The sequence below is a fragment of the Carcharhinus amblyrhynchos genome, chromosome 28 (assembly GCF_965287045.1).
Source record: "Carcharhinus amblyrhynchos chromosome 28, sCarAmb.v2.hapA, whole genome shotgun sequence".
NCBI classification, from domain to species: domain Eukaryota; kingdom Metazoa; phylum Chordata; class Chondrichthyes; order Carcharhiniformes; family Carcharhinidae; genus Carcharhinus; species Carcharhinus amblyrhynchos.
This window is the reverse complement of record NC_137351.1, coordinates 675,707-695,139: the sequence shown is the minus strand read 5'-3', so window position 1 is coordinate 695,139 and position 19,433 is coordinate 675,707. Positions and strand designations below refer to the sequence as shown.

At 44.5% G+C, this 19,433-nt stretch overlaps 1 protein-coding gene across 1 annotated transcript in view; it reads left to right on the top strand.

The window, feature by feature from the left end:
- The first annotated feature begins 325 nt into the window (after positions 1–325).
- Positions 326–19,433, top strand: part of leo1 (LEO1 homolog, Paf1/RNA polymerase II complex component) — a 31,298-nt gene continuing 12,190 nt past the window's right edge. The window contains exons 1-5 of the mRNA XM_080214248.1: positions 326–431; positions 8,290–9,099; positions 11,266–11,367; positions 11,514–11,605; positions 17,129–17,274. Of these exons, the coding sequence (XP_080070374.1) occupies positions 374–431; positions 8,290–9,099; positions 11,266–11,367; positions 11,514–11,605; positions 17,129–17,274 (1,208 nt within the window). The 5' untranslated portion in view covers positions 326–373. The remainder of the gene's footprint in view (positions 432–8,289; positions 9,100–11,265; positions 11,368–11,513; positions 11,606–17,128; positions 17,275–19,433) is intronic.

Sequence of the window (19,433 nt, the reverse complement as noted above, 5' to 3'; positions counted from 1 at the left end):
CAAGATAGAAATGGATATATTACAAGAGGATATGGGGTAATGAGGGAAAATGACATTGAGGTAGAATTCAGGCAGGATATAGTACAATGGCAGAACAGACTGGAAGGACCGAATGGCCTCATCCTGCTCCAATTTCCCCTGCAGTCTGCCCCACAGCGCCCCCTGTGGCGGCTGAGAGAAGATGCCCCGCAGCGCCCCCTGTGGCGGCTGAGAGAAGCTGTCCCGCAGCGCCCCCTGTGGTACGGAGGAATCCACGGGCAGCACGGTCGGCTTCAGCCTCCTCCGGCCGAGTGCAGGCGCTATCGCACGCGACGAAGTGCCGTAAAATGAGCGTGCGGTTTACGGCTCCGGCTTGTTTTTGCGACTCAGCAAGATGGCGGACATGGCGGATTTATTTGGCAGCGACGCGGATAGTGAGCCTGACCAGAAAGGTAACAGCTGCCTGTGGGTGAAGGGGTAGGTGAGGTCTGCAATCTCTCCCCTGGGTCGGGGGTCTGTCACCATTACCCTACTCGGGTTTACTCACTCACTCAGGCGGCTTCTCCCGGCACCTCGGGCCCTGATTCCATTGGTGATTGAAAGATGCTGAGGGTGCTGCAGACTGGCCCGAAAGGAGGGCGGCTTGTGGTCTTCTCACTGAGTGAGGGTCCAAGTGGGGAATGGGGGAGAGCAGACCAGCTCCCCTGCCTCCAGAATCTCTCCGAAGGACACCGGCTCAAATTTTTAAAATTATTTATTAGTCACAAGCAGGCTTACATTAACACTGCAATGAAGTTACTTTGAAAATCCCCCTGTCGCCACACTCCTGTGCCTGTTCAGGTACACTGAGGGAGAATTTAACGTGGCTAACTAGCACGTCTTTCAGTCTGTGGGAGGAAATCAGAGCATCCACAGGAGAACATGCAGACTCTGCACAGACAGTGACCCAAGCCAGGAATTGAACCCGACTCCCTGGTGCTGTGAGACAGCCATGCTAACAACTGTGCAAACTCTACCATTTGTAGATTTGTGCACCGAACCTGTGATGATCTGAGCCACCAAAAAAGCCCCCTTCTGCTGCTTCTTCCCATGACTCAATTCTCAGCCCTCTGAAGCAAGCTTCCTATCAAGGTGGACCACTGGCTTGTGAAAGCAATTAATAATTTGTAATAAATCTAACCTTGTGTTTGTTACACACTTGGAAAACATAAATAGCAAGATATTGATGAAATTAGGTTTTGGACTCCACATTCCTGTGGTTTGTGCAGCAATATCACTTAACAATGGGGATGGGGGCCTAAGTAAGAGAAGGGAAAGGGGCAGTGGGGGTCAGACCAGCCACCAGCTCCCCTGATTCCAGAAGCTCTCCTGAGGACATCAGCTCACAATCCATTCTTTGCAGACTTATGGTCAAATATATGGTGATCTGAGCCACCAAAAAGGGGCATCTTGTCTACAAACCTCCCCTGAGCTGTTTAGCCTCAATGACTCCATTTTTACCCTCCCCCCCGCCCCATCAAGGTAGACCACAACTTCTGAGGGCATTTAACAGTTTGTAATAAATTTAACCTTGTGTTTGTTACACAATTTTTGAGAGCAAAAAACAATTCTGCAGAAGTTGGATGAAGTTAGGATTGTATATATTTTTGGATTGCTCGTACCTTTGATTTGTGCAGCAATTTTATTTAGAGATGGGGTTGTGGGCCGAAGTGGGATTGTCTTTTGGAAAGTCACTGTCGACTCGATGGGCCAAATGGCTTACTTTTGCACTAGGCGTTCCATGATTCTTGAAGAAATCTCTCCTCCCCCATCCCTACAAAATCAATCTCATCCTATTTCCTTTGTCTTTAGCTCTGACTTGGGTTAGCCAGACTCAAAATGTTGGCTCTATTCTCTCTCCACAGATGCTGTCAGACCTGCTGGGATTTTCCAGCATTTCCTGTTTTTGTTTCCAATTCCAGCATCTGCAATATTCTGTGTTTACTTTGAAAAAGGACCCACCAGCCCCATATATTCAGTTTTCTTTTTAAACTGAGTGCAAAAAAGCTGCAGTGTATTGCATATACAAAGACTAAGCGATTACAACAATACACTACCACACTCTCCAGGTGCTCCAGTTCCCTCCCAAAAGATGTGCTGGTTATGTTGGCCATGCTAAATTCTCCCTCAGTACACCAAACAGGCACCGGAGTGTGGCAGTTGGAGGATTGCGGTAGTGTATTGTTGTAATCGCTTAGTCTTTGTACATACAATGCACTGCAGTTTTTTTGCACTCAATTTAAAAAGAAAACTGAATATATGGGGTTGTTGGTTGGTGTGCAACAACATTTCTTTAAGATAAACACAGAATATTGCAGATGCTGGAATTGGAAACAAAAACAGAAAATGCTGAAAAATCTCAGCAGGTCTGACAGCATCTGTTAGCTTATTTGTGACACAAATAAATAACAGATATGGTGCTGTGCTAACAACCCAGAGGCCATTAGTTCAAATCCCACAATGGTAAGTTACAAAATTGAATTAAACTAATTTGATAACTGTGAGCCAGTACCAGTGGAGATCTTGTGGAGTGGTAGCATCCCTGCGTCTGAGTCAGAAGCTCCAGGCTCAAATTCCACTTCAGGACTCGATGGCCATAGAAGGTGTGTTCATAACTTGTCCAAACAGGTGGATTACCAGCCTGTAAATCTTGGCAATATGCAATCTGGCAGGTGGTCAAGAGTACCCAGGTTCCTGGTCAGCCATACTGCACAGGGCAGTGACAAACCACTACAATACTTTGCCAAGCATAATCATGGACCAATCCAATGGAAGGCAATGGTGGCCAATGCCCTTTGGGGAATGGTACCTGAAGGAGGAGGAAGAAAGTCAATGCCAAGAAAAATTTTCATGAATACTGCTGTTTTGGAAAAACTCAAGCATGATATTCTCCAGGGAAGGGGTATTTTGCTTGTGAATTCACATTATGTGGTTAATGCTGAACTCTAATGGGACAATTAGGAACTAGCAATAAACAACTAACATGTCATACACAATCCAAGGCTATCTTTCTTTAAAAAGTGATCTCTCTATCTCCAATAGCACATCCTCTGTGGGGAAGAATTCAATTCTTGGTAGGATATATGCCCAAATTCTTTCTGCGAATTATTGATGTCACTAACTTTTTAATTCCTGTCATTTATTTGCAGTTTCTGTATGATGTGGGAGCTGGTGGACCCCAGGGTCCTTCCAAGTGACCATGTCTGCAGTAAGTGCAGGTTGCTGGAGGTGCTACAGCTCAAAGTAGATGAGCTGGCCTCTGAGCTTCTGACACTGAGGCTTATCAGGGTGAGGGAGGGTGCCATTGATAATGGGGTGCAAGAGACATCCACCCCCCCTGGACTGGCTCACTCTAAGGGTCAGGACCAAGAGGGGGCTGCTGAGAGGAGGAAGGAGGGTGGGGAGAGGAGGAAGGAGAGTGGGGACCAAATGCCTCAGCCTCTCAATCTGCGTAACAGGTTTGAAGTTCTTGCTTCCAGTGTGGACAAGAACGAGGGCTGTGAGGTTGGTGAGCAAACTGCACACGGTACAGTGATGCAGACACAGAACATTGACAAAGAGAAGGTGAAAAGGAATGTAGTAGTAATTGGGGATAGTGTGGTTAAGGGTATTGACACTATCCTTTGTCACAATGACAAAGAGCACAGAAGGTTGTGTTGTCTGCCTGGTGCTCGGGTCCAGAATGTCGCATCTGGGCTGCAGAGGAACCTGGAATGGGAGGGTGAGAATCCGGTCGTTGTGGTGCGTGTGGGTGCCAACAACATAGGCAAAATGCGAACTGAGGATCTGGGGAGGGAGTATGAAAAGCTGGGAATGAAATTACAAAGTAGAACCGACAAGGTGGTTATCTCTGGATTACTACCTGAACCGTGTGCAGACGGGCGTAGGGTAGATAGGATTAAAGAGGTGAATGGGTGGCTCAGGGATTGGTGTGGGAGGAATGGGTTTGAATTTATGGGGCATTGGCACCAGTATTGGGGTAGGTGGGACCTGTTCAGGTGGGATAGTGTTGGCCTGAACCGTGCTGGGACCAGAGTCCTGGCAAATCGTGTAAATAGGACTGTAGATAGGGTTTTAAACTAATTAAGGGGGGGGAGGGTGCAAGGGTAGGTGAAATTACAGGGTCTAAAGTAAAGGAGAGGGTACAGGTACGGGAAGAGGCCAAGGATGTCCCAATAATAAAGGGAGTAGGGGGCGTTCCTGCAGATAGGGTACAGGTGAAGGCTGGGATGAAGGCACTTTATCTGAATGCACGAAGCATTCGGAATAAAGTGAATGAGCTGGTGGCGCAGATCAGCAGAAATGGATATGATCTGGTGGCCATTACAGAGACGTGGCTGCAAGGTGATAGGGACTGGGAGCTGAATGTCCAGGGGTATCAAGTGTTTAGGAAGGATAGACGGGAGGATAAAGGGGCGGGGGGGGGGGGGCGGGTAGCTCTGCTGATTAAGGATAGCATCAGGGTGGTAGTAAGGGAAGATATAGGAGCCAAAGAGCAGAATGTGGAATCATTGTGGGTGGAGATTAGGAACAGCAAAGGGAGGAAGACGCTGGTGGGTGTCGTCTATAGGCCCCCAAATAATGACCTGGAGGTGGGGCAGGCTATTAACGCGCAAATAAATGCTGCGTGCAGGAATGGAACGGTGATAATTATGGGGGATTTCAATCTACATATTGATTGGTCGACCCATGTGGGACGCGGTGGGCTCGAGGAAGAGTTCTTGGAATGCTGCCGGGATAGTTTTCTTGAACAGTGTGTGTTGGAGCCAACGAGGGAGCAAGCTGTCTTGGATCTGGTGTCATGTAATGAGGCAGGTAGAATTGGGGACCTTGTGGTGAAGGATCCTCTTGGGAAGAGTGATCATTGTATGGTGGAGTTTCTGATGCAGATGGAGGAGGAGTAAGTGGGTTCCCGGACCTGTGTCCTTTGTTTGAACAGAGGGGAGTATGATTGGATGAGAGAGGAATTGGCGAATGTTGATTGGGGGAGCACATTGGAAGGTAGGTCTGCTGAGGAACAGTGGAGGATGTTTAAGGAGATCTTTCTTGGTGCTCAGCAGAAATTTATTCCGATGGTTAAAAAGGATCGTAGGAGGAGAGATAATCAGCCGTGGATAACGAAGGAGGTAAAGGAGAGTATTAAATTAAAAGCTGATGCATTTAGAGTGGCTAAGCGCAGTGGGCGAGAAGAGGATTGGGAGAGGTTTAAATATCAACAAAGAATGACGAAGAAGTTGATAAAGAAAGGAAGGATAAACTATGAAGCTGGGCTAGCGCTAAATATAAAAAAGGATAGTAAGAGTTTTTATAAATATATAAAAAGGAAGAGGCTGGCTAGGGTGAACGTTGGACCCTTAGAGGATGAGAGGGGGGATTTAGTGGTGGGGTATGAGGAAATGGCTGAGGCCTTGAGAAACTTATTTGCTTTGGTCTTCACGGAGGAGGACGTGAATAGTTTGCCGGGTGTTAACGATGGAAAGATGGTAGGAGTGGAGGGCCTGAATGACATTATTATTACTAGAGAGGCAGTGCTCGACAGACTAGAGGGACTGACGGTGGACGAGTCCCCAGGACCGGATGGAATGCATCCAAGGGTTCTGAAAGAAATGGCGGAGGTGATAGTGGATGCCTTGATGATTATTTTCCAAACCTCGCTGGATTCCGGGGAAGTGCCGGAAGATTGGAAAATGGCTGATGTTACACCGTTGTTTAAAAAGGGTAGCAGGTAAAAGGCAGGGAATTGTAGGCCGGTTAGTTTAACGTCTGTTGTAGGTAAAATGCTTGAATCCGTAATTAAGGAGAAAATAGCGAGGCATCTTGAGGAGAATTGTTTGATAGAGCAGACGCAGCACGGTTTCATTAAGGGGAAGTCGTGTCTGACGAATTTATTGGAATTCTATGAGGATGTATCTAGTGCGGTGGATAGAGGGGAACCAGTGGATGTGGTGTTTCTTGATTTTCAGAAGGCGTTTGATAAGGTGCCGCACAAGAGGTTGTTACAGAATGTTAGGGGGCATGGAGTTGGGGGTAGGGTGTTAGCGTGGATAGGGGATTGGCTGTCAAATAGGAGGCAGAGAGTGGGTATCAATGGGTGCTATTCGGATTGGCGGTTGGTGACTAGTGGAGTGCCCCAGGGATCGGTGCTGGGGCCTCAGCTATTCACCATTTACATAGATGATCTGGAGGAGGGAACCGAGTGTAAGGTGTTCAAATTTGCTGATGACACAGATTGGTGGAACGGCAAATTGTGCGGAGGGTGTGGAAAGTCTGCAGAAGGATCTAGATAGGCTGGGCGAATGGGCAAGGAACTGGCAAATGGAATTTAATGTTGGCAAGTGTGAGGTTGTCCACTTTGGTAGGAATAATGGTGGGAAGGACTACTACTTACATGGTGAAAAGCTGCAGCATGCTACAGTGCAGAGGGACCTCGGGGTCCTTGTGCATGAGTCGCAAAAACCCAGCCTGCAGGTGCAGCAGGTGGTGAGGAAGGCGAATGGGATGCTGGCCTTCATAGCAAGGGGGATTGAATATAAAAGTAGGGAGGTCTTGCTGCAACTGTACAGGGCACTGGTGAGGCCGCAGCTGGAGTACTGTGTGCAGTTTTGGTCACTGCACTTACGCAAGGATATTTTGGCCTTGGAGGGAGTGCAGAGGAGGTTCACTAGGCTGATACCGGAGTTGAGGGGGTTGAGCTATGAGGAGAGGCTGAATAAACTAGGCTTGTACTCGTTAGAGTTTAGAAGGATGAGGGGAGATCTCATTGAGACGTACAAGATGATGAATGGGATAGATAGGATAGAGGTGGAGAGGCTCTTCCCTCTCAGAAAGGACAGTAGGACTAGAGGGCACAGCCTCAAGATAAATGGGGGGGCAGTTTAGGACGGAGTTGAGGAGGAACTTCACTCAAAGGGTGGTGAATCTCTGGAATTGTCTGCCCGTTGAAGTGGTGGAGGCTACCTCGCTAAATATATTTAAGACGTGGGTAGATGGGTTTTTGGTAGACAAGGGAATTAAGGGTTATGGGGAGAGGGTGGGAATGTGGAACTGAGCCACTTCAGATCAGCCATGATCTTATTGAATGGCGGGGCAGGCTCGAAGGGCTAGATGGCCTACTCCTGCTCCTATTTCTTACGTTCTTAAATGTTCCATCTTAGAACTATAGAACCATAGAATTCTAGAATTCTTACAGTACAGGAGGAGGCTATTTGGCCCAGCAAGTCTGCACTGAATGTCCAAAGGAACATTCTGCCCCAAGGTCCATGCTGCACTCTATTCCAGTAACCCCATGCTTTTACCATGGCTAATCCACTTAACCTGCACATCTTTGGAGAAATTCACACAGACACGGGAAGAACGTGCAAACTCTACACGGGTAGTAGCCCAAGGCTGAATCAAACCCACGTCCCTGCAGTGTGGCAGTAGTGCTAACCATTGTGTCACTGTGCCACCTTGAACAGGGATTTTTTTTGGAGACCACAGACACAGTAGTCTTTGTATAAGCAACCTCTTTTAGAGAAGCTTTTTTGACTTGTTACCCATTCTTTGCTGTAATAGATGCGAATGCATTGACGTTACAATTTTAATGTCTTTTTCTTTTAATGTAGTGTAGTCCAGCTCTGTTGAGTTGGGAAATGAACATTACCTAACTGCTGGTTAAGGATGAACAAAAAGATATGAGGAATATTATATTTTTGTCTTACCAACTAGTAAGAGACCTGTGGGGCAGGGCAGTTGGAAATAATTCAGCAAATCTATCTTGTTGTGGTGTTTCACTTGGTTGAGACACAATTTCTTTCTGTTGAGGATGTGGAAGGAGATTTATGTTCTGCATTTTTGGACTTGTGCTGTGGAAGAGAATGTTTGCCATTCTTTTAAAGTCAGCATACACTGGTTGTCCACAGTTGTTGAGGTTGCATTGTTTGTGATTTAGGTTCCCAGGCTTTAAGGACTTATGAAATATGTAGATTGATTGGCCATGCTAAATTGCCCCTTAGTGTCAAGAGGATTAAGGTAAATACTTGAGGTTATGGGGATAGGGCTTGGCTGGGATTATTGTTGGTGCAGGCTTGATGGGCAGAAAGGCATCTTTCCACAGTGGAGGGATTCTATGAAAACAGTGAGCAAATCCAGGTAGCCTGTCTGTTTAAGTTGTTTCATTGTATTAGAATCAAACAAGACAAAAAGCTCATATTGCTGTCACAATATCTCATAATCTGAGTACAGGGACAGGAATGAAACCAGGTACATTTAATTGATTTGTTTGTTCCACAGATTTTGACTCGGGATCTGGATCTGGCTCTGATTCGGAGCAGGAGCAAGCAGCATCGGAAAGCAATCCTTCAGGGAGTGAGAGTGAAAGGGAAGATGCGAATGAGGATGAAGATGGGAGAGAGGCTGCAAAGCCCAGCAATAAAGAGTTATTTGGAGAGGATAGTGAGGATGAAGTACACTCGAGACATAGTGGAAGTGACGACAGATCTGATAACCAGTCCATAGCGTCAGGACACTCTGATCAAGATGAGGTCCAGCATTCAGAGGCAGAGCAACAAAGTGGCTCTGAAGAACAACAGTTTGACAATGAAGATGACGACAATCGTTCTGATGCAGGCAGCATGCACTCTGATGCGGGCAGTGTGGGTTCTGATGCGGGCAGTATGCACTCTGATGCGGGCAGTGTACACTCTGAGGCTGGCAGTGTACACTCTGACGCTGGCAGTATGCATTCTGATGCTGGCAGCGTCCACTCTGATGCTGGCAGTTCCTGTTCTGATGCTGGTAGTGCCCGTTCTGATGCTGGTAGCATCCAATCTGATGCTGGCAGCATGCGATTCCACTCTGAAGCTGGCAATGTCCATTCAGATGCCGGCAGCGTTCGTTCCCACTCTGATGCTGCCAGTAACCACTCCCACTCCGATGCTGCCAGTAACCAGTCAGATGCTGAGGTTTCTGGAAAGGAGGTGCACTCTGAGAATGAGAAGTGGGAGAGAGAGTCCAGAAGTGACCAATCAGATGAAGAAGAAAAACCACACAATTCAGATGATGAGCAGCACCTATCAGATGATGAACAGGAACATAAATCAGGTAAATAATTTGGCATTTGCTGGAATTGAACTTGGTGCACTCCTGGTCTGTATGGCTCAGATACAGCCCAGCCTCAGTTGAATTAAGTGAACATCATTTCAGGAGAATTCTGAAAACTGTATTAGTTACATACTTTGTCACAAGAAGAAGCAACAATTTTGTGTGTAGTTTTCCAGTTTCCCATTAGTGGTTTCAGATTCTTCAAATCAATAATCAGTTTTGCAAAGGAAGCTTTGGTGTCATGCTAGGTTTTAGTCAAAATATTGCTTCATTATTTCCCTTCATAATACTTATGTGGTCCCAGAAATATGAAGTTTAAATTGCTTCTACTTATAAGGTATCATAGAGACAGTTGTCATTACCACTTTAAATGCATTCATCAAAGATTGATCAAGGATAAATGAAATAAATAACCTGTGTGCGGAAATCTGTGGCGGAATTCTGCCATTTTAATTCTGTGTGGTGGTGAGAGGCTCTGGTAGGGCCTTTCCCATGACCCAGATAGCAGGTTTCTGCACCAGATTCTGGTTTGGGAACCTCTAAGTATGCACAGGTGAGTTCCATTCAATTTGCCCACCATCAGTTTTAGGTTCAAAGGTCCCAGTGCCATATTTAAACAACAGTCCAGCACAGATTTCCTCAGGTATTGAAACAGTTCAAATGCAGCAAGATCTGGACAATATCCAGGCTTGAGTTAACAAATGGCAAGTAACATTGATGGCACACAAATGCCAGGCAATGACCATCACTAATAAGAGACAGAGCAACCACCGTCCCTTGACATTCAGCGGTTTTATCATCACAAATCCCTCACTGTCAGCAGTCTTGGAGTTATCATTAACCAGAAATTCAACTGGACTCGCCACACAAACATACAACAGCTGGTCAAAGGCTAAGGATACTGCGGCTAGTAACTCACCTCCTGACTCTTCAAAGCCTGTTTACAAGGCACAAGTCAGGAGTGTGATGGGATACTCTGGTGTCGTGAGACTTCTTACTGTGAATTTATCATGCAGCCTTGTCCGGGCCCAGTTCCCCTCCTCTCGGCCTTCCCTTTGCTTGTGTATCTTCTTCATCCACCTCCTTGCCCTTCTGCCAGCCGTGGAGAGCCTTTGTCTTTCTGCCTCCACCCCCTTCCCTCCTTGCACAGCCCTTCTTCCATGTTGCTCCCCCCATGTCTTTGTTGGGCCACTCTCCCCTCACATCCCAGCCTCACCTCGCATTCAACCCCCATCGAACATCAGAACTTTGTTGCAGTGGCATTATGAGTACGGCAGCAGAGTCCTGTACAGGTGGACGTTGATGTGTGGCACCAGGGGTAAGAGGACCTCTACTCCCCAAAGCAAGGCACTATACTGACCCAACTTGGTGACACAGGAGGGTCTATGGGTCCAACAGCGCATTGCTGTGCATGAAGACCAGCTCAGCTTAGGGATGTAGGCTGGAACCAGTCTGCCCCAGCAGAGTGGTCAACAGACCATCAGGAGCAGTGCAGCACTATGCAGGAAGTTGTTGTGCTTACCCTGAAGTCTCTGGCAAACTGAGGACCGTCTCATGCATGCCACTCCTTAATAATTGGGTTTGACACTGAGGTAAATTTCTGCCGGTGTGGTGTTAGATTGAAAGGCCTGGTGGGCCTTTCAGCAGCTGTTTTAATAAGCATTCATGAGATGCATATTAATGCAAATCGCATTTACGCCACCATTGGGAGAAATGCAAAGGGATTATACACTGGTGGGTTTCCAACGTTTTGGCTGCTGCCAGTTCACTACGCCCGTCCGCCACCAAACCTGCCATGGACTGGTTGGGAGAATTCCATCCCACGAGTTATTTATATTTTCAATCATATGGGATCATTCCAGTTCATTGGGAATCTGCCAAATGGCAGAACTCAGTGTTTTTCATTTTCTAAATGGAATATCAATTGCTTTAACCAGTTTTCAACATTTTAAGTTGGTGAAATATGGGTACGTTTTTTTCCTGAGGTTCTGGGAAGGAGGTGCTTTAATATTTGTAATCTCATATATTGAGAGGATCACTCTTCTGATTTGATTTTGAGCAGCCCTGCTCTGCTCCGCTGAAAATAATTGTGGGAAGAGCCTCAACATCAGTAAGGTTCTGAGTCAAATACTTGTCTTTTAAACTGTTCTCCGTTTTCAATTTCAGTTTCTGCAAGAGGCAGTGACAGTGAGGATGAAGTCGTTAGACAGAAACCAAAGAAAATAATTCCTTCAGATTCTGATTCTGACAGCGATGTAAAAGATAAAGGTAACCTTCTTACAGATATTTTAAACTTTGGTTCAAAAGGTTTTGTTCACAAACTTTCTACTTTTTTACCAGTATATTGGTAGCGTATAGCAAGTAGCACCAATGTTTTTCTAAATAAGTCCCAAAATGATGTGTCTGTACTGCAGATAAAATAGAAGGAGATGATCTTTTTGGGGGTGCAGATGATATTTCATCCGACAGCGAAGGTGAGAAGCCTCCCACTCCAGGCCAACCTGTCGTAAGTATTTGTTAAATATTTCCAATAAGGGGCATCTTGACAAATACAGGAATAGGATGGGAATAGAGGATATGGTTCCTGAAAGGATAGGGGGTTTTAGTTCAGGTGGACAGCATAGTTGGTGCAGGCTTGGGAGGCCAAAGGGCCTGTTCCTGTGCTGAGGGTTCCTTCGTTCTTTGTCTGATTTCCATTTTGTAGACTGTAACTAACTAGAAACGATGATATTTTTAGTTGAATTTCCTCCAATTTAGTTGAACATTTTACAGTTTTAATTTTTAAGTTGTGCTCAGCCATGCCAAACTTGCAGGTCGAATTGCACAGAAACTGGCCTTTCAGCCGAACCAGTTCATGCCAGCAATGTGCTCTATCCAAGATTTGTCTCGTCCTCCGTGTTATGTATTTGTATTTATTCCTGGTGGCTCACTGGAGCTTTGCTGTATTAATGTATGCATTAGAAATGATTTAACAGACCTAGCACGGGAAACAGAGAGAGAAACAGCAGCCATGGAAGAAATCACGCACCATTAGTAAATCCCCCACTCATTTTTAACCAAATCTGTCCTATGTAGCATGTCTCGAATATACTTCCCCTCAATTCCATCATCAAAACCCCCTATTTCCTTTTCCTTTATACTCTCATCTTGCTTCCTTTAAAATGCATCCACTGTATTCACTCAGCTACTCTGTGGTAGCAAGCTTCGCATTCTCAGCACTCTGGCAAAGATATTTCTTCAGAATCCCTGATTTGATTTCTTGGTGACTATCACATTGGCAACCTCTAGTTTTGTTCTTCCCTACAAGTGGAAACACTCTTAATTTTAACATGAGAAGGATGACTGCTTACTAGAGTACCAGGAATCGATTAAAAAAAATGAAAATAGCATGACTGAATTTTTGCAAGTCATTCGTTAGGCCACAGTCAGATCATATGTACAGGGATGATTCTCGAAAATTATGCTAGGAAGGAGAGCTTACATTTATGAAGAAAGGATTTTTATTGCTGGGTGAATGGAGGTTTAAGATTAAGAGGCTTAGAGAAAGTAATAGTTTCCACTGGCTGCTTTTTTTTTAATTCATGGGACTTGGAATCTGGATTCTCATTACAATACCAAAGAGGAATGTTAGATTGGCATGAAATGACATTACACCTTCTTGACTAGCAACATTGCTGCACTGTTCTTTAAGTTTTTAACTAGTTAGTTTATCAAATTGAAACTCATGGAGTGTTTTGTCATTCTTGGTGACTTCTTGTTTTTATTAGCAGTGAGGAATGATTGGCACTGGGAAATGGAACACTCTTCCATTTTTGCACACTCAATCACTTTAAGTACTTTCAGTTTGGGTATATGGTAAGATCAGTTGGGTTGTCTTATGAAGAAAGGTTGGACAGGCTAGACTTGTATCTGCTGCAGTTTAGAAGAGTAAGAGGTGACTTGATTGAAGCATATAAAATCCTAAGGGGTCTTGACAGGTAGATGTGGAGAGGATGTTTCCTTTTGTGGGAGAATCTAGAAGTAGGAGTCATTGTTTAAAAATAAAGGGTTGCCCATTTAAAATGGCGATGAGGCAAACATTTTTCTGTCATAGGGTCCTGAGTCTTTGGAACTCTTTCTGAAAAGGCATTGGAAGCAGAGTCTTGGAATATCTCTAAGAAAGAGGTGGAGAGATTCTTGTTGAGAAAGATTATTGAGAGTAGGTGGGATGCAGATTTGAGGTTACTATCAGATCAGCCATGATCTTATCAATTGGCAGAGTAGGCTCGAGGGGCTGAATGGCCTACTCCTGTACTTGTTTGTCTGCAAGAGCAAGGTACATTCCATTGACCTTGTGCAATCTATTTCAACCCACAATGTCAAAGGAGTCCTGCTAATGAACAGCATGACTCCTTTGACATTGTGAATGGTTCACTTTTCTGGGTAATTGCTAAATCAATGGAATTATATAAAATGTGCTAATACCCACCAGTGCTGACAAGAGAGACCTTATGTCATTTGTTTGGACAGCATTGCAGTACAATTTCTGCAGCTGAAGGGAAAATGTCTAAATTGATTTCAATAGTTTTAATTGTTTACAAATTAGGAGAATATTAATTATGTATGAAAACTATGGTTTCAGTCACACAATATACAAATACTGGAGAAAGCGAAGGGTAATATGTAACATCGAATACGTCTTCAAATTCTGCTAGCAGAATGTTGATTCAGTGGCTTCCAGCATCAAGATTATTTGGTGTTCCTTTTCCCCCTCTTTCTTGAAAAGATAATGTGAAGTTCCAGAAGTATTTGCAAGCTGCTTTATTTTAAATATTTCTTCACGGGATGTCAACATTTATGACATATCCCTGTCAACATTAATCGCACATCCCTGTGTGCCCTGGAAGAGTTGCTGGTGAGCTACCTTATTGAACCACTGCAGTTATTGAGGTTATTATACTTTGTCATAGTGGTTGGTACAACTGCGAAGTTTGCCAGGCCACACTAGGAGGCAATTAAGAGTTAACTACAAGACCAAACCTGCTAACATATTTGCTTCCCAAAAGGATATTGATGACCCAGATGGTTTTTTTACAACTGTCCGATAAAAGCAAAATACTGCAGATGCTGGGATCTGAAACAAAAACAGAAAAATAGCATCCACTAAGAGTTGAACACGTTCAACAACTTTAGAACATGAATGTTCTCCTCCACCCAAATTTTCATTGATTTTATTTCATTTCTTTTTATCTTAATCTATTTTTATTACTTTTTATTGTTCTTAACCATAGAACCATTGAACATTACAGCCCAGAAACGGGCCATCCTGGCTGTGCCAAACCATTTTTCTGCCTAGTCCCATTGACCTGCACCTGACCATATCCTTCCACACCCCTCCCATCCATGAACCCATCCAAGCTTTTCTTAAATGACAAAAGTGAGCCCGCATTCACCACTTCATCTGGCAGCTCATTCCACACTCGCACCACTCCCTGTGTGAAGAACCCTCCCCTAATATTCCCTTTAAACTTTTCTGCCTTCGCCCTTAACCCATGTCCTCTAGTTTTTCTCTCCCCTAGCCTCAGTGGAAAAAGCCTGCTTGCATTCACTCAATCTATACCCATCATAATTTTATACACCTCTCTCAAATCTCCCCTCATTCTTCTATGCTCCAGGCAATAAAGTTCCAACCTATTCAAACTTTCTCTGTAACTCAGTTTCTCAAGTCCCGGCAGCATCCTTGTAAACCTTCTCTGCACTCTTTCAACCTTATTAATATCCTTCCTGTAATTAGGTGACCAAAACTGCATACAATACTCTAAATTCAACCTCACCAATGTCTTATACAACCTCACCATAACATTCCAACTCTTATACTCAATACTTTGATTTATAAAGACCAATGTTCCAAAGGCATTCTTTACGAACCTATCTACCTGTGATGCCACTTTTAGGGAATTATGTATCTGTATTCCCAGATCCCTCTGTTCTACTGCACTCTTCAGTATCCTACCATTTACCTTGTATGTTCTACCTTGGATTGTCCTTCCAAAGTGCAATACCTTACACTTGTCTGCATTAAACTCCATCTGCCATTTTTCAAGGTGGTCCAAATCCCTCTGTAAGCTTTGAAAACCTTCCTCACTGTCCACTACACCTCCAATCTTTGTATCATCAGCTAATTTTGGTGATCCAGTTTACCACATTATCATCCAGATTAATAATATAGACGACAAACAACAATAGACCCTGCACTGATCCCTGTGGCACACCACTAGTCAGAGGCCTCCACGCAGAGAAGCAATCCTCCACTACCACTCTCTGGCTTCTTCCATTCAGCCAATGTCAAATCCAATTTACTACCTCTCCATGTATACCTAGCGACTGAACCTTCCTAACTAACCTCCCATGCAGGACCTTGTCAAAGGAATTTCTTATTTTAAATTTTAATTTATTCCATTATTTCATTTGTCCACTTCTAAATCTCGCTTTCCATCTTGCTCCCCACTCCAATCACCTCACAAGGACCATCTGCCACATGTCTCACATTTTCTTTGACATTTTGCACCTTTGTTCTGCCATTTGCACATTTTGATCTCTTAATGGATGCTATTGGCACCACTCTCAGTCTTTATCACCACGATTTACATTCCCTTTGTCTTTTTATCGATGACATCTTGGTCAATTAAATTAAATCAAATCTTGGTCAATTACAAAAGATGCGCCAACAGTATAAATCTAGTCCTATTATTTGTCTTCAGCTCTGACGCAGGGTCATCCTGACTTGAAACGTTGGCTCTATTCTGTCTCCAAAGATGCTGTAAAAAGTCTGACAACACCAGGTTTTAGTCCAACCTATTTATTTGATAATATTCTCACAAGCTTTCGAGGGGTTACCCTCTTCGTCAGGTGAATGGAGAGTTCTGGCCTCAGACAGAGCATATAAAGCACAGACAGTTTAGAGATTACTGATTAAAATGCGAATCCTTACACCTAACCTGCTGTTCAAGACCTGAAGTGGCTGATAATGTGAGTGGTAGGAGCACTGATCACAGTTTAAAGAGATGTGTATTGTCTCCAGACAGTACAGTAAGTGAGGTTTTGCAAACCCAGGCAAGTCACGGGGGTTACAGATAGTGCGACCCCCGTGTAACCCCCGTGACTTGCCTGGGTTTGCAAAACCTCACTTACTGTACTGTCTGGAGACAATACACATCTCTTTAAACTGTGATCAGTGCTCCTACCACTCACATTATCAGCCACTTCAGGTCTTGAACAGCAGGTTAGGTGTAAGGATTCGCATTTTAATCAGTAATCTCTAAACTGTCTGTGCTTTATATGCTCTGTCTGAGGCCAGAACTCTCCATTCACCTGACGAAGAGGGTAACCCCTCGAAAGCTTGTGAGAATATTATCAAATAAATAGGTTGGACTAAAACCTGGTGTTGTCAGACTTTTTACTGTGCTTACGCCAGTCCAACGCCGGCATACCCACATCCAAAGATGCTGTCAGACCTGCTGAGCTTTTCCAGCATTTTCTGTTTTTGTTTTCCTGGCCAGCATTACTGATACTATATTTTTATTCCAGATTTAAAACTAAAAGTAATCAGAATTTGGGTCAAGGGGAATTAGGGATTGGCAATAAATGCTGGCTCCAAGAAATGCATTTTTAAACATGAACTTGTGACCCTGGACCATTCGTTCAAACCTCTCGACATATCTGCTATTCATCACACCCTAACTAATAGCCAGAGAGACTGTGGCATGAACACTTGTATACTCATAGCCACCTTCATAGCAGCTGGTAGGGTAATTCATCCCATACAGGGGAAGACTTTCATGGGCTTCTACAAGTCACATGATAAGGAGTTGGAGCTGCCCATAGCCAATGAGAGTATCTGGCTAGATGTCAACAAACAAATTAGAACTGGAGCTCTAGTCTGTACTCATTGGGACTTGGGGCAACAATGCTAGCACTATGCCAAGTATACATTTGGCACCAATCTTTGCATTCCTCCTACTCCTGCTTAATGATTTCCTTTTTCCTTCAGGATGAGTATGGCATGGATCAAGAACACCAAGAAGAAGAACCAATCCCAGAAACACGGATAGAAGTAGAGATTCCTAAAGTGAACACTGATTTGGGAAATGATCTATACTTCGTTAAATTACCTAATTTTCTTAGTGTGGAGCCCAGGTATGTCAGACTTGTGTGTTGGCTTCTCCTCAAATATTAGTATGAATGTACAGGCCAGATATCCCATCCATTTTAAATCACAGCATAGATGCAAAGGACTAGTTGGCCAATTTTAACTCATCCAGAAATATTGTACAGATCTTCACGATAGTATCCAATTTATTAATTTCAGAGTTTTCCCCCTCCACTATAAGACTTTATAAAACCCTTGTCAGGCCTCATTTGGAGTACTGCGCGCAGTTCTGGTCGCCTCACTATAGGAAAGACGTAGAAGCTATTGAAAGGGTACAGAGGAGATTTACAAGGATGTTGCCTGGACTGGGAGGCATGCCTTATGAAGTTAGGTTGAGGGAGCTGGGACTCTTTTCCCTGGAGAGACGAAGGTTGAGAGGCGACCTGATTGAAGTTTATAAAATGTTGAGAGGAATAGATAGGGTGGATTCTCAGAGGCTATTTCCCCGGGTTGAAATGGTCGCTACGAGAGGACACAGATTTAAGGTGCGGGGAGGAAAGTACAGAAGTGATGTTGGGGGTAAGTTTTTCACTCAGAGGGTGGTGAGTGAATGGAATCGGCTGCCGTTAGTGGTGGTGGAGGCGAACTCGCTGGGGTCTTTTAAAAGACTTCTGGATGAGTATATGGGGTTTAATGGGATTGGGGGTTATAGATAGGTCTATAGATTGGTAGGTGTTGATGTGATCGGCGCAACTCGTGGGCCGAAGGGCCTGTTTGTGCTGTAGTGTTCTATGTTCTATGAACAGATGCAGATTATGGTTATATATGCACCACACAAATGCTAGCCAATGGCCACCTCCAACAAGGATGAATCTAACCATTTCCCCTTGACATTAAATGGCATTATTATTGCTCAATCCCCTACTATCAACATGCTGTGACTTACCATGGACCAAAAACTGAACTGGACCCAACATATAAATACCGTAGCTACAAGAACAAATCAGAGGCTGTGGGTTCTGTGGTAAGTAACTCGCTTCCTGATTCCCCAAAACCTGTCCACCATCTACAAGGCACAAGTCAGGAGTATGATGGCATACTCTCCACTCTCCTGGATGAGTGCAGGTCCAATAATTTGCCTGGATGAGTGCAGGTCCAATAACCTCCTGAGAAGCTTAACACCATCCAGGACAAAGGCAAAATACTGCAGATACTGGAATCTGAAACAAAAACGGAAAATGCTGGAGAAACTCAGCAGGTCTGACAGCACCTGTAGAGAGAGAATAGAGCCAACATTTTCAGTCTGGGTGACCCTTCATTTGAGAGGACCATCCAGGACAAAGCAGCTGCTTGATTGGCGCCCTATCCACAACTTTCAACGTTCGCTTCCCCCACCACTGATGCACAGTGAGCAGAAGTGTGTATCATCTGCAAGATGCCTGCAGCAACTACCAAGTTTCCATCAACAACCCCTTCCAAACCTATGACCTCTCCTATCATTGAGGGCCGAAGAGCCTGTACTGCGCTGTAATGTTCTAGAAGGACAAGAGCAGCAGATGTATGGGGAGATGATCACCTCCAAGTTTCCCTCCAAGCCAGCACTATCCTGAATTGGAACCATATTGCCGTTTCTTGTCGCTGGGTCAAAATCCTGGAACTTCCTTCTCAACAGCGCTGTGGATGTGCCACAACACATGGACTTCAGCAGTTCAAGAAGGCAGCTCACCGTCACCTTCTTGAGGCCAGTTAGGAATGGGCAACAAATGCTGGTCTAATCATTGAAGTCCACATCCCATGAATGAATAAAAGATAAATTAACTACAGTGAGTCATTGAGGTTGCAATGTAGATCCATGCTGAATACCGCAAGAGACAGCCAGTTAGTCTCTCTGCCCATCCCTACTTTTTTGAAACACACATATCAGAATGGTAACCTGACTTCCCCAACTTGCATTCTCCTAATTTGGCCTTTGAGGCAGGAGGTTTAATTCCCACTCCAGAGACTTGGGCGCATACTTCAGGCTAACACTTCAGAATATGCTGCGCTGTTAGAGATGCCGACTTTCACCAACTGAGGCCTCATCTGTTCCCTAAGGTAGATGTAAAAGACCCCAAGGCACTGATCAAAGGAAGACAGAAGAGTTTTCCAAGTGATCTTGCCTATCTTTATCCCTGAATCTCATTACAGCTGTGATGACACTTCAAAA